A 15,422-nucleotide genomic window follows, 5' to 3' on the forward strand; every position below is an offset into this window, starting at 1 on the left:
TTGTCATCATATTTTTGTAAATTTTTGACAATTAGAATTGCAATAGTCATACTTTTAGTTATGAATATTCAAATGCAATGGAATGATGAAAATGATATCATCTATCAAGATGCATTGTATTAATCATCTGACTTGTAAAACTGAACCCTACTGTATATAAGGTCTGAACAGGGACACCTCCCTCCCTCTTGGCTAAGTTTCTGCCCAGTATCTGTTACCTTGGTAACTGGCACACCTGGAAGCAGTCACCTTCCCCTCCTGCTAGGTCACATCCTGGGCCACCTCTGGTCACATGCCTCCCATCTGACCTTAGGAGGGTCCTAGACCCTGAGGTCACATCCAGATCCAGTGGGGCCACACCTCTCCACCACCTGGCCACACCTCTTCCTGTCCCTGTCTTAGATAAGTCTTGGCCCAGAGATGGGTCTCCCCCCCCCCTTTCCTTTTCAGCCATGCTTCACCATGCATGGAGGGGGCAGCAGTTAGGTAAATAAACTTCTTTACCTGCCTGAATAGCGCGTGGTGTTCTCTTCATCAGCTACCTAATAAAACCTACCTATTTAATATACCTTACACTGTACAGTTAGTTTAATACAAAAAATCATTTTTAAAGAATCATTAAATCCATAAATTAATACCTTAATTGATGAGGAAAAATAAAGTACTAAGCTAAAGTTCTCTGCTTTTGAACAGAAATATATCCTTGTTTCATTTTATAAATCAAACACCTTCCTATAAATATATTTCCAAGCAAGATTTATTCCCTGATTGGAATGCTTTGTAGGAATCCTCTAGACCTAAACAATAAGTGGCCAGAGATCAGTGTTGACTGTTTCCTAGCAACAAATTGGGTGTTAGTACATTCTTGACACTTTTCTCACTGCAGAAACCTTCCTTTATTAAGGTCAAGGTTAATTAATGCTTCAGATAATAGCAGAGACCCCTCCCCACAGACTCTGTTGAAAGTTATTCCTGTAAATGTCACCAGATCAATTACCGGAAAGAGGAACTATTTATGATCTCACACAGCTATTTATAATAGGAAGTTGTTTGTATATAATCACAGTGAATCGTAGTCTCCCCACCCCCCCATTCCACCCATTCCATCTGTACTAAGACTCACTATTGCCAAATGTTAATATAGCATTTGATGTTGGGCCAAATGGGTAAGTCTTCTCTCTTATATGTCTATATGTGAAATATGTTATATGGTAAATCCAAGCATAAAGACAGCAAGAAAGTGATATAAAAGGGTTAAAATCTGTTTGTGAGCCAATGCACCCTTGGTTATGTCAGATACACACCCACACTTCCTTCTTGGGTCTATCTTTGCTACAATAGTTCCAACTTTTCAATTTAACTGAAGAAGAATGCATTTTTTTAAATTGTGAAAATACCGTACAGAGGGGTTACAATTACATGAGCAAGGTAATGAGTACATTTCTTATCGAGCATTGTTGCCTCCTCCTTTGTTTCCCCTTCCCATCCTTTCCTGTCTCCTCCCCGACCTCCCACCCCCGCAAAATCGACCACTATGGTTAATTAAAGAACAACACTTTTGTGATAAATGTACAACCCGGGGTATTTTCTTATTCTTCAAATCTTTCATTTTTTTTGTACACACAGTAGTTGTAATGCCCCCAGAGCCATCATGCACTAAAATTATTTACAGGCTATTCTAGTTTATAGGGAGAAATTTCTTACATAATTTCTGTATAAGGTCCCAATAAAATTCTGATAACTTATATGACAAAAGTAAGACTTTTAGCCACTGAAATAAAATTTCATTGGCAGAATCCAAAAATGAACTGGTATAAAACAACAACAACAAACCCAATTTATATTCCTCTGAATCATAATGACAATATTATACCAAAAGTTTCATATAGGAAGTCTACTTTTGTTCCAGAAGAACATATAATTAACAGGTTCAGAGGAATGAATCTCCATTCAAAAAATTAACTCTATGTCCTAAATGGGGGATATTTACTTTGTAATGGGACAATATCCTTTTCTGTGCTGTAATCAGGCAAAATCACACAACATTTGTGACCAAATATTTGTAGTTTTTGATGACCACAATGACATACATAGCATCTTAGCTATAAAAGGTAACACAATCAACTTCAGAGTTTTATATGAAATAAACTATGTTACCTTTAATTTCATGTTGGCTTGCTTCTCGTCTTCTCTCTAGTTCTTTTCTGTCATAATTCAACCTTTTTAAGCACATAATTCCATATTGTAAACTTGTTCTGTTAATTGTTAGAAGAAAGGACATTGAATTTAATCAGAAGGTGAAGAATTTCCTTTGAGCAAGTCTAGTTAACTATAAGCACCAATCAGGCAATCAGGTTAATACAATTCCTGTGAATAAATAAACCCTTCACTATGAAAAGGAAACCAACATATAACTATCCTAAAAATGTAATTTTTGTGAAAACAGTAAAACCATTAGCAAACTAAGAAATAGTTTTGAAAATGATCATGGAGATATTCATTGATGTATCTGACCTCCACTTAGCTATTTCTACATTATGTGCTAACAAATTAATATTTTATTCATTCAAAAATAATTATGATGGACTTTCATGAAGATAGAAATTCATAAGAAATAGATATCCTCTTGTAAGCCGATGACAGCAATAGCATAATAGGAGAATATTAAATAATAAGATAAAGTGGCCAAATACCAAAACAAACAGCCAACCCTCTGAACAATAGAGATATGGGTAAAATGGACAAGATAGAAGATATAAGATATATAAGATATAAGATATATAAGACATATAGGGTGAAAGAAGAGAAAACTGGCCCATGGTTAAAAGTGTGTGTACTGAAGAAAACAGGACCTAACAGACAAAAGTATTGTGGATGAAATCTTAGATATGCGGTGATTGTGAGGTGCAGTACCCAGAGTGGAAAATCCATACTAGAAAAGAAGGCAGAGAAGAAAAAGGTGGCAGAGAAAAAAAAAAAAGGCGTATTCAGGGAAGTCTGGTATTTCATGTCTGAAATATACTCAGGAGAATGTCCTGAATACATTCAGGACAGCATTCAGAAGAAGGGGACTGACCAAAAACTGTTTTCTTTTTGCTTGTCATTTAAGGAGGAAGTATCTCACAGCAAAGTGGGGCACAGGGGAGATAAGCAATCTTAGGAGATAGAAAAACCACTTAAGTGGTCATGGTGTTAAATTGGAAAAGATAATCCAGAGATCGGAGGTGTGTAGAGAAGTAAAAAAGAAGATTTTCTGATATTAGAAATGTCAGCCATGGAAAATTGGGATGGAGGAAAATGAATCTCTGGATTTAAAGATAGAGATGAGTGATTCCATTGAGTTCTTAAGTGTTTAGCATGCACATAAAATTAGATATGTCCACTGGTCAGATTATACTTGAAAACACTGGATATGTTTTTAAGCCCAGTATTTTAATAAGAACAATGTTGAGTAAAATACTCCCAGAACTAGAGGATGAGCATAACAAAGCTGTGTAAATATGGTGAGCTGAATTATCTTTCCAAAATGCATACGTTGAAGCTCGGATCCCTGGTGCCTCCAAACATGCCTAGATTTGGAGATGGGGTTGAACAGACAATGAATTTAAATGAGACCATTCAGGTCGGCCTTAATCTGATCTTCCTGGTCACCATATAAAAGGTGGGAATTTGGATAACCATTAGAAGAAGAGCAATGTGTACTCCTAGAGGCAAGAACTCCAAGAGACAGAGAGAAGCTGGCATTAGCTAGCCAAAGGAGAGAACTTGAGGAAATCTGACTTGCCAACACATTGCTTTCTAGTTTTGCCCCTCAGAATACAAGGGTTCAAGTGACTACAACATTCATGGCATAGTATTGTCTTTCTTTCCAAGGGGTAGGCAGTAATAACTTGAATGAACAGATTGTGCTTCATTCATTTCCTCATAGCTGTCTAACAGCATATGCAAGCATTGTTATGAAGTTAATATGCAAGAAAAATACTGAAGGATGTATGTAAAAATACAGTCATACACATGGCCTTCATAGAATTACCTGTCAGATTTTCTCCTGGTATATGTCTAAATTATGAACTGTGTTATACATGTAGTTGTAGTATTAAAACTATAAATTTTGTTTATTCTTTATAAATAATCTTTAATAACCACTCACAAACCATACAAGTTACAAACACAGACTCCTATAAAATTACAGCCAAGAGAAAACAAATATATGCTCTATGAGAATAGTTTTGTATGTGTATATTTGCATAAAAGGTGGTCATACAATATAAACTCAGATGTATATTAAACAATCCCTGCAATTTGCTGATTTAAAATATTTCCCAAGTATAGATGAAACTGATGTTTGAATAGCACATATTTTCTATATCCTAAGCATTTATTTTTGTACTAATAAACATATATTATTGAACACCATTTTTTTGTTAAATGAAAACATACCGATGGAAACTATCCACCATTTTTAAGTGGACACGAAGATCTTTTTTTGTTAGGTGATCTAACATTCTTGCATCAACCAAACATTCCATAAAGTAACTTCTGTACTGAGGTAATCCCAGGCTAGGAAGCCATTCATTTCCAATCCATTCGTGATTCATATCTCCATAAGCCAGAGTCTGCAGAAAAACCGGACACTAGAATTGTTTTATAGCAGTCAAGTTTCTTAACCAATAAAATTAGATGGTAATTAAAAGATAGGACTTATCAATATAACTGATGTTTACAGAGTATCTTATTTGGAGAAACAATATGTAGCATGAAAGTATTTTATTTATTTGTTATAAAACAGAACTGTTCATATATTTGTCAAGGAATTTACTTATGGAAATAAGGAACAATTCATTTTGTAGGCTAAAAGTAATTATGTATTGTCCAGAGACATATTTTGTTAGTAAAAATTTTAAATTCTTGAATTATACCTATGAGTGTTGATCCTTGGGTTGTTCTTTACATTGCTGGGCTTATATAATTTATCTATCAGCCACTACTCCACCACCATCCTCTTTAAGTGATATTATTGCATTTCTATAGTGTAATAGCAAATCTTGATGTGACAAAGGAACCTCAGTAAGCAAAGAGTAAAACCTGATGAGGTTAGAAAGAATTCTGAATCATTACTGTCCCCTAGTGTAGCATGTAGCCAGCATTCCATAAAGATTAAAAGACCTTCCTTTCAAGAAATTGATTAATTTAAACTCCACCTAATGAAGAAGGGCACAATCAAAAGCTAGCACAGATAATCTAGGACTACTCATTAACTACAAGATTCACTGTTCAGTTCCTTATCATACAGCTAATTCATACTTGTAATTATAGCATTTTTATCTAGAGAGATTCTAAGTACTGCCCTTTCTCAAGAATGATGACATTCTTATCAAAATCAAAATGTATTGCAACCCTAAATTGTGGCATGCTTGCCTACAGGTTGTAATATTATTCTCAGAAAGTTTTTACTTAGATCACGTTGTGGATAACATATATTTATTTTTTCAGTTATCCAACCTGTAGAGATGCTAAAGAAAACGTGTGGCAGCCTGCTGCCTTATTTCCAGTGTAGGAGTTTGTCTTGTGTGGCCATCCTAGTAAATAGGGCTGGTCTCTGAATTGTACTGTCAGCTCTGACACTTTCCCTATAAAAGCAGTCTTCAGACCCTGTGCATAATGGAATTTAAAATAAGTCTTTTGGAAATTTTCTTTTTTAGCTCCAACTTGAGTGATTCTTGGTTAAAGAGTGAATTCAGAGCCATTGAAGTTACAGGTCATTACTTAGAAAAATAATCACCATATTTCAAAGTTTAGCTATGAAATAAATAATTGCAAATTATGGTATTTAAAAAGATGAATTATTAAGCATATTATCAAATTAACTATACATACTAATGTAATTATTGAGAGGGTGATAATTTTAAAATATTATAACAGTTGCCTAAATTGTATTCTCATAGCTTACTGAATTATAATTGTGTTCAAGTATATGAATTTCCTACCTGGGCCCAGCTTCCTTCCTCAGATTCCTTCTGTGTTAGCAGCAGGAATGATTAATAAAGCAGGTTAAACATACATCAATTACAAGTGAATTAGTCAAAATGATCTAGTAGAAGTATAATTCTAATACCTGTTCAGACAAGTACATGGGTTCATGTGTCAGTGCATAATAGGAAACTTCTTAGAACAAGAGTAACTATTGGTCAGTAGTATAGTTTCTAACTTATTCTAATTTGAATATGTACACATGAAATATGAGATTTTCAAGATTTTGTGAACAGTTATTCTGGTTCTTAATAAGCCTATTTTTATTAAGTAGATGTAATTTTCCAAAAGTCCAATGTGATAATATGTATAATACGTTTGTGTCTGTAATATAGAAATGTCACTGAAATTAATAAAGTAAAATTGGCAACTATTTCTAACAAAGCTTTATCATTGAATATATTTTAGTAATGTTAAAAAATCAAGTATAATAATCCAAACTAAAATTGATATTAGTGTATAACATGAGCATTTTTTACATCATAAACTTCTAGATAACTATGTTTTCAACTAAGACTAAAATAGAAAACACTCAGATAATACATGTGATTAAATGCCAAACCTTATTACTTTACATGAAAATGCCTATGAATCACATATTTCTTAAAGCTTAGGCCCGTAAAGCATTTAACACTGTGCTTCTCAATACTAACTAATAAAACACTATTTTTGGTTAAGTTCAGTGTGAGAGATGGTAAAGTTCCTGAAACTATATCATTATTTAGAAATTACCTACATTTTCCTTTTACAAATTTAACTTAGCTTAAAACTATGCACTACCTGTAAATTTGCTTAATACGAAGTAATATTCATTGCCAAAAAATCCAATATTGCAAAGTACAAAAACAATCATTGTATTTTTCATTATTATTGCATATTATGAACTCACTGTATTTACCGGAATATGAAAATAAAGTTCTATTTCATAAAGCATAAAAAAGTATAGCAAAATAAAGCTGTCACAAAATATATTAACATTTTTGCCTATAACTAGATGATCTTTCCTTATTTCTCTAGTAAACAAATCAGGTTTTATTTCCATCTCAACAGCAGCAAGTAACTTTTGTTTGGTTTCAATAAAGCCTTAAAGACTAACCGTTTTTGTTGGAGCCGCAAGGTTTTCCATTTCTTCATGGGTCACCCAGACGTTGCCTGAAGGCTAGTGAGCAGCCCAGGGGTTAGCAGTGGAATCCACGGAGGTAAGCAGAGTAAAGAGAGAGGCAGCACCTCTGTAAGCCAACCAGCAGCATGGCTCAACACAGTGCCCTTACTCTACACATGCACAGAGCCTGTACTAGAGGGCTCTCAGACACTAGTGGAATTTCCAGACTTCCCTTTTACTCTCAAATGGTCTAGGGGACAAAGGCATGATACGTTGTCATGATGGAGTAGCTTCAAAATGATAATTCTGTGAGCCCGATGCTTGTGTGGCTCACATTTGTAATCCTGGCTCATCAGGAAGCTACATCTGGAGAACTTGACAGAAAACATATGAAATTCCATCTCTAATATAGTATGTAAAAAGCAGAACTGGAAGCATGGCTCAAGTGGTAAAGCATTAGACAAGCAAGCAAGGTGAAAGCATGAAAAACCTCGGGGTTGGATCCCAGTGCTATCAAAAACTAAATACAAAAATTTTTAAAAGGAGCCAGGCCCAGGTGGCTCACGCCTGTAACCTTAGCTACTCAGGAGGCTGAGATCTGAGGATCACAGTTCAAAGCCAGCCTGGCGGGAAATATATGAGACTCATCTACCATTAACCACCAGAAAAACCACCACAGTGGCACTGTGGCTCAAGCAGTAGAGTACTCGCCCAGGCCCAGAGTTCAAGCCCCACGACTGACAAAAAAAAAAATAAAAAAGGATACTTCTGTGATTCTTAATCAGAAAACAGGCATGAGAAAGCTTTGTATTTCAAATATATCTATTTATACAAATAGATATATTTGAAATGCATAATAAAGATGATATACAATATAATAATATAATTTTTATATGAAGAAAGAGATTTAAAAATAACTATTGTTTTTTCCTCAGGAATTGAGAGCACATGTACTTTGTTGTTTATTAACAAAATTTTGTGCACATAGTTTTGAATCATCAGCATCCTTGGAAAGAGGAAATGATCTGTCAATACAAAGTTGTAAACAACGATCATAAATACAGGTGACTTGAGACCAGAAATCAAAAGAATAACAAGGCAAATAGAAAATGAATAAAGGACAAACAGTATGTGCTTGAAGTACTCTGAGAACTCCTTGTCATCTCTCTGCCCTTGCTGTCTGTGCTGCTACCTCCTTTATATCTGAGCCAGAAAATGCAAACCAACAGTCATTCTTGGTGGTCAACATCATCTGGGTCAAACAGATGATTTACACAGTTCCAGTGTCCAGTGACCAAATTCTTTTCAAAGGGCTTGGGTTCTAGTATTGCCACTTCTCTACAATTACACTGAGAATTTCCCCTCAATTCAATGAGTAGGTTGCCTCATAAAACTTTCCTAGAGTAGTTCAATAACTACTTCAAAAAACTTTCAAAATTCAAGGTTTCTTCTCTTAGATAGAACTAAAACTTCATACTAGAAAAACTATTGAAATTTAAAAATCATAATGTAGCAGATTTCTAACAGAATACTGGGACTAACATAAAAGTCAAGGGCTTCCCAGGGGATTATCCATTTGTAGGCTGGTGTGAGTTGCAAGTTTGGCACTAGAAAAAGCAAGTTTGCTTAAATTGTGTATTTCAGGGGCCTTGCTTACCTTAAGCACTTGCTCAGTGAGTGTTACCAAATGAAAGCTGAGGCAAACTCCTAAAGGATGTTAAGAATTTGCTTTCTCACTTGATTAAATCATTCCAGAAAGCATCATGACAGAAAAGTAAATATTAAAATGAACCCAAGGAATCATACATTAAAATTAATCAAGAGAGAATAATCTTCTTGCTGTCAAAGATGCAAGATAACTAATTCATGTAGACCTCTGAAGAATTCCAAACATGCTCTTGCAAAAGTGAGACTACCTGAGTCATTTCCAAGATGCTGTTTTTTTTTTTTTTTTTAACTCTCCAGTTGAATTACAAAGTAAAGCAAGTTGGAATTTACTTTTCACATCCAAATGGCTTACATCCACATCTCTCCTCATTTGGATTTCTGTTGTCCATTAGAAAAGAAATAATTTTCACTACAATGATTCTTGGATAGATCTCATTATGTCTAACTTTACTTGCACTAAAAGATGAGGTGTATGAGGTTAGAAAGAATGGAAGCAGATCAAAGCAAGCTGAAAGAATGCTGAAGGAAAGAACAAACACCAATGCAGCCTATGAGGCGGGAAACACTGTCAGAAGCACAGATCCTGCGCAAAAGCCCTTGGGAATGGGCATTTAATGTCTTACTTATGTACTCCCCAATCATAAGGCAGATACAAGTTCCTTACTCGTAGTATCAGAACTTAAATAACTCATTGATGACTAACTTAACTAAATTAACTACTTAATTACTAACATGTAATATCCTCAAAATGGTGACTGACTTTTAGCACCTTGTCAGTGTTGACTAAATCTTTAAGATCAGTAGAATTCTACTGGACAGCCTTCACTGAAGCAAACCTTCTGTTTAATACATAATCTCCTTCTCCTGCATGTGGTAATGATCAACATGTGTCATATGCCTTCCTTACATTTCTGTAGAAATTTGTATTATATGGCTGCAAAAGACTATTTGAATTTGTGTCCAAGCCTTTTTATTTCTGCTACACTAGCATTTTCATAAGAACAATTTAAATAAATATGACAACCACAAATAAAAAGAAAATTTTGCTCTTATTCATGCTGAATTATTAAAAAATAACAGGCAAACGCAGACAGTAAGAGACAGTATCAAGGAGATATTATTTGTCCAAGTCTGGAAAGTAAATTTTAAATGTCTAGAAGGATGTGGCATTGTTGAGATAGTCTTTTAGTTGTCTTGAGTTAACGCTTATATAATTACAAAACCAAACTAGATGAAAAATTACATAAAGTGTGGATATTTAATGGATGAAATAGTCAAAGAATGAGCATAAGGAGCTCTAGGTATTGTAAAATCCTAGGTTAAGTATTAGTGAGGTAATTTACTTTTATTGCTAAATAAAGTATATCATACTTTTAGACTACAACTTGGAACATTAATTTTATTATTGCAAGATCTAAAAATTTCAGTACTGTCATTGCAGCACTGGTGGTTCATGCCTGCAATCCTAGCTACTCAGGAAGCTGATATCTGAGCATCACTGTTCAAAGCCAGTGGGGACAGGAAATTCCGTGAGGCTCTCCAATTAACCACCAGAAGACTGGAAGTGGCACCATAGTTCAAGTTGCAGAGCATTTGTCTTGGGCAAAAGAGCTCAGGAACAGTGTCCATACCCTAAATTCAAGCCCTACAACTGAAAAAGAAATCAGTATTTTCTTTGTACTACTAGGGAGAGCAGTGTTGATACAAAATTCAGGTATGGGACTGGGAAGGTGGCTCAGTGGTAGAGCACTTGCTTTGCATTCATGAGGCCCTGGGTTCGATTTCTCAGCACCACACAAGCAGAAAAAAAAAAAAAGCTGGAAGTGGCACTGTGGCTCAAGTGGTAGAGTGCTAGCCTTGAGCTGAAATGCTGAGGGACAGCGCCCAGGCCCAGAGTTCAGGCCTATGACCGGACCCCCCCCCCAAACAAAAACAAAAACAAACACAAAAATTCAGGTATATCTTTGATAGGCAGAAATTATGCAGAAAACTCACTGCTTCTAAATCCAGTTTATGGCAACTATTTAATGGCTTTCTCAACTTTTATGGTTAATGTATTCTGAAGTATATTTAATTTGTATAATGGTACAACTGCAGTAAATAAATATATCTATAATATCCTAAATGAGAGTTTAAAAGGACATGAATTTCTTTATTATTTAGAAAGATTTTTACAGGAGGATTATGCACAGAAAACATGTCTTTATAAATTTTCATTTTGTATTTTCAAAATTAGAATTTAGCATCTGGTAAGAAAATAAATGTAAATATTGTAGAAATGAAATAAATTCTTTGTGATCCTTTAGGAGCATATATAAAAAGTTATGCTCAAGTTAATTTTGTACTTGAAAATTGCAATAATAAAAATGTTTTTACCCTTTTCCAAATTTATGTCATTCTGCTATCTTTTGTTATGTTAGATATGAGACTGAAGAAATCTAGTTAACATTAGAAAGCAGACATATTGAAAAATTAGAAATATAGAAATATTGAAATACTATTTGGGAGTTACTTTTGATGTTTGAATTTCTTGGTGTTTGAATTATATAGACTACTTTATGCATGCCTCTTTCTATAACATATTCTTTCTTTCCTAAAAGGACTGGGGATTTATAAATGAGATACAAACTGATTATGAAAGGAGATTTCTACTTGTTATGTGTAGAAAATCAAACCTTGTATAATCTTACAATTATCAACATTACCTAAAAATATACAGTTAAGCACTACATTGCGATATATGTATGGTTATGGCAAATGTTTATGGTTTATCTTCTGAAAAGAGAGCACATTACATTTTTTTCAAAAGGAAGGAAAGTAAAGTTCTGAAAATTCTGAACTTGGAGTCTTTTGTTTGGGGGGGGGAGGTGGGAAAACCCTGAAACTTTAGTCTAAATGCTAACTAAAAATCTATCCTTGGTTTCAGGCTTCAAGTGGGATATGAATCACAGCTTCTCAATTGAGGATCTATTAAAAGTAGCAGCAAGGTTAATGAAAAGCAAGCCAAATCTCTTTAGAATAATTCACGCTGACATTGAAATGTGTGCTGGCACAGTTTGCTCTGTGGACTTAAACAGGCTGCTATTTGCTCAGAAGTGGGGACTTACAGTCCTCGATGTTGGAGGAGCTGAAGGACTTGTCAGAGAAACCATCTCCTGGATTGCTAATCGGAGCTTTAAGCGATGCAGAGGATTGCTGATTCCAATTTCTCTTTGGATCTCAGTGTCAGATAAAGCCGACATGATGGCACCACTTTTCACATTGGCGCGGCAAGCTGCCACATACCAAGCAGGCATTCCCAGCCAGAGCTGTGGGGCAGAAAAAAAAATACAGACATCATCATCATCTTCATCTTCATCTTCATCATCATCATCATCATCATCATCATCATCATCATCATCATCATCATCATCAACATTCGAGTGTCTTATATTGGAAAGAATCTAAGCACCTTGCTCATATTAATTAATTTATTGCTCACAAATCTTGCTAAATAAATTTGATTAGTATTTCCCCAGAAGAGTGAGATTCCCAGAGACATTTAGCAAGGGATATTCAAAACACAATTAGGTAGCAATGGAAATAAGATTTGAAATCAGGCAATTCTGGCTTCAGAGATTGCATTTCAACAACCAGTAGGTACTAGAAATATAAAAGCAGTATCTTCGCAGCACCACTTTCCCTGTGTGTAGGAACTAGAAGAACAGCTATATGTTTGACTAAGAAGCTCAATTAATGGTTGTCTAATAAGCAACTTCAATTTATTACTTTGGAGTTACTTTGGAATCCTCTGTGCAGAGAAATGTAGTCACAGAATGAGATGGCTGTTCCATTGCTGGCCCTGCTGTTTTGATCGAATCCTATATTACAGCCAAATCAAATTTTCCACTTACCAACTTAATATGTAAAACAGAATCTGTGAGTTAATAAATGCCATTTCTGAGCATAGCTTGTTACACAGCAATACACAATTAACATAGATATCATTTTGTTCTACAAATAACACAATGTTAGAAGACTATCAAGGGGAAAAATGCATTGAATCAAAAAGTCAAATTTTCTAACCCAATGTGGCCTGGGCTGTGACTGAGATAAAAAAAAATCTACAGTGTATTGTTTATATTTTTTCCAACAGTAAGGAACAGCCTTACCTTGACAGGTACATTACCTTAGACAGAAGAAGGGGCAACTTTCTTAGCTCATAAATCAAACTGTTCAACTAACATCTAAATTTACCTTTGTTGGGTATTAATGATTTTCTATCCCTTGCTTCTAATTGTGATTTCCATGTTGGTTAATAGAACTCCAGTGGTTGCAATCTATTGTTATCAATGTCACCCATGATTAAATTTTAAGGAGTTTTCAATGTGAGTAAATGGTGTGTGAAGCTGAGACTCCTTTGGACCATGCTCATTTCAGACTATGCACTCAAAGAATTGCAAAAGGAGGTAGTAGCGAGGAGCTCTTACTCATTGAATCACCAGTTTATTTATCTTGTTGATTCCATCTTATAATCTGAGTCACATTGGGAATCACATTATGAACAATTTCTGTGTACTCAGGTTAGTTTAGTTTTAATTAGCTCCATCGTCACTGCCTGTCATTTCCTAGCATCTTAATGTCAAGAAATCTGTTTTTTTATCTGAAGAATCTGTGCATCACTTGCCAAAATAGCAGCTAGCTCTCTTATCAAACTGTAGCTCATTTTAACAGAGTGAAATCCTAACAACAACAACAACAAGCACCTATCATTATTGAGGTATGATTTCTTAAGCTGTCTTGTTACAGATTTTTAAAATATAATAATTTAAAAGACATATTTGCAATAAATAACTTTGATGATTAATATGCCAAAATTCCCCTGGCTGATGTGAAAGAGTAAAATAAAAGATAGATGCAACCTTGTTTCGACCAGTCCAAGAAAAAAAAATGCAAAGCATGTTTGTGTGTCTTCCTATATATGTCTTTTTTTTCCCTTTTGGCAGGGGAGAGCTGGGGTTTTGATTTCGGTACACTGCACTTGCCAGATAGGTGCTCTACCTCTTGAGCTATGCCTCCAGCATGTTTTTGCTAGATCATTTGTTAGCTAGCTACTTGCCTGTTGTGAGCTGGACTGTAATCTATTCATGCTGCCTACCACTGCATGGATGTCAGGCGTGCACAATCAGAACGTCCAGCTTTGACTGGTTAGATGGGTTCTTCTTTTTGTTTTCTTCAGTACAGGGGTTTGAACTGAGAGCTTTGTGTTTGCTAAGGATTTTTTTTTTTTGGCCCAGGCTGGCCCCAAGTTGCAATCCTTCTGATTACAATCTCTTGAGTAGCTAGAATTATAGGTGCGAGTGAGTCATCATGCCGGGTTCTAAGACTATTTGTGAAACCCAAATAGACTAAGTTTGCTTTACTAGTCACTTATTTAGCAATGGGTATGACATTTTAATGAAGGCAGATGACTTTAGAACCTGGACCCAATTAAAACATTGCATGTCATTGCCACTGACAGGCAAGGTCTTTCCCCTAACTTTGGCATGCCTAAGCAGCTGCTTCAGCCCATGCAAAAATGAAGGAAAAGAGCCGAGGGGCCAGGGCTCATGCCTGTAATCCTAGCTTACTTAGGAAGCTGAGATCTGAGGTCTGAGGTCCAAAGCCAGCATGGGGAGGAAAATCCGTGAGACTCCTCTCCAGTTAGCCACCAGAAAACCGTAAATGGCACTGTGGCTCAAGTGGTAGAGCACTCATCTTGCGCTGAAGAACTCAGGGACAGCCCCCAGGCCCAGAGTTCAAGCCCCATGACTGAAAACAAAATGAAGGAAAGGACAGTGAAGCCTGCTGGGAGGCTCCATGAACCGATCCTCTGAGGTCAAACATATAATTTGCTCACTGTCAACTTCTGTGGCTGCTGCCCTCTACTTTTTTCCAGAACAGTTTATAGTGAAGTAAATGTTAAGTGAAGTAGCTCTTAGTTTGTTAACTTGAACTGTTTAACTGATAATTAATTGAGTTATTAATTAAATTGAAACTCTATTCGATAGCAGAAAACATAGTGATAAATCTGCTGCTTTACTTAAAGTGTCTTAACCTACTTGACTTAGACTAGATTTTTAAGAATTAGATTCAGGAATTAAATTATAAGTAATAGGAAAATGCCACATGACTGGGTGGCCTTTGTATCTTGTATAACAGAATTGTCCAAAGTGGATATAACTCTTCTCTGAAATCTGGTAATGAGGGCTTGTAGGTGGGAACAGATGTTTCCTTGAAACAACAAATGTGTAGCTTCATTATTAATCTCTTACTCTAGGTGCAAAAAAAAAGTGGAATTTAGAGATTCTCTTTTCATTCATCTATAGGTTTCATTTTATTTCAATCACACACACACACACCACACACACACACAAATCATGAGAGTGAAATTACAATGCTTGAAAGTCCAGGGCTAAATCAAATACTTCCTTAGGAGCAATTCTAGGTTAGTGGGAAGCTTTGCTGTCAGAAAGTCTCTTACCTCTAGCCAAGCTACCACAGTGGGGCCATCCCACTGAGCGAAAGGCAAGCCTTTTCTCCGTGCTTCTTCAAGAAGTTCATGCCTGAATTGTACAGCAAAGAACATTTGTCAGGTAATATA

The 15,422-nt window shown here is 35.5% G+C and overlaps 1 protein-coding gene across 14 annotated transcripts in view; it reads right to left on the bottom strand.

The window, feature by feature from the left end:
- Nucleotides 1-15,422, bottom strand: part of Ppfia2 (PTPRF interacting protein alpha 2) — a 338,232-nt gene that overhangs the window by 13,923 nt on the left and 308,887 nt on the right. For 7 of the 14 annotated variants that reach the window (XM_069989192.1, XM_069989190.1, XM_069989222.1 and 4 more), the window contains 6 exons: nt 15,303-15,384; nt 11,908-12,108; nt 7,127-7,189; nt 5,988-6,017; nt 4,441-4,634; nt 2,158-2,255 (listed from right to left, as the gene is read on the bottom strand). In XM_069989192.1, the coding sequence (XP_069845293.1) occupies nt 2,158-2,255; nt 4,441-4,634; nt 5,988-6,017; nt 7,127-7,189; nt 11,908-12,108; nt 15,303-15,384 (668 nt within the window). The remainder of the gene's footprint in view (nt 1-2,157; nt 2,256-4,440; nt 4,635-5,987; nt 6,018-7,126; nt 7,190-11,907; nt 12,109-15,302; nt 15,385-15,422) is intronic. The other 7 variants (XM_069989213.1, XM_069989195.1, XM_069989267.1 and 4 more) reach the window with 3 other exon arrangements.

Source organism: Dipodomys merriami, unplaced genomic scaffold (genome assembly GCF_024711535.1).
Source record: "Dipodomys merriami isolate MVZ:Mamm:240054 unplaced genomic scaffold, mDipMer1.0.p SCAF_10, whole genome shotgun sequence".
Lineage (NCBI taxonomy): Eukaryota > Metazoa > Chordata > Mammalia > Rodentia > Heteromyidae > Dipodomys > Dipodomys merriami.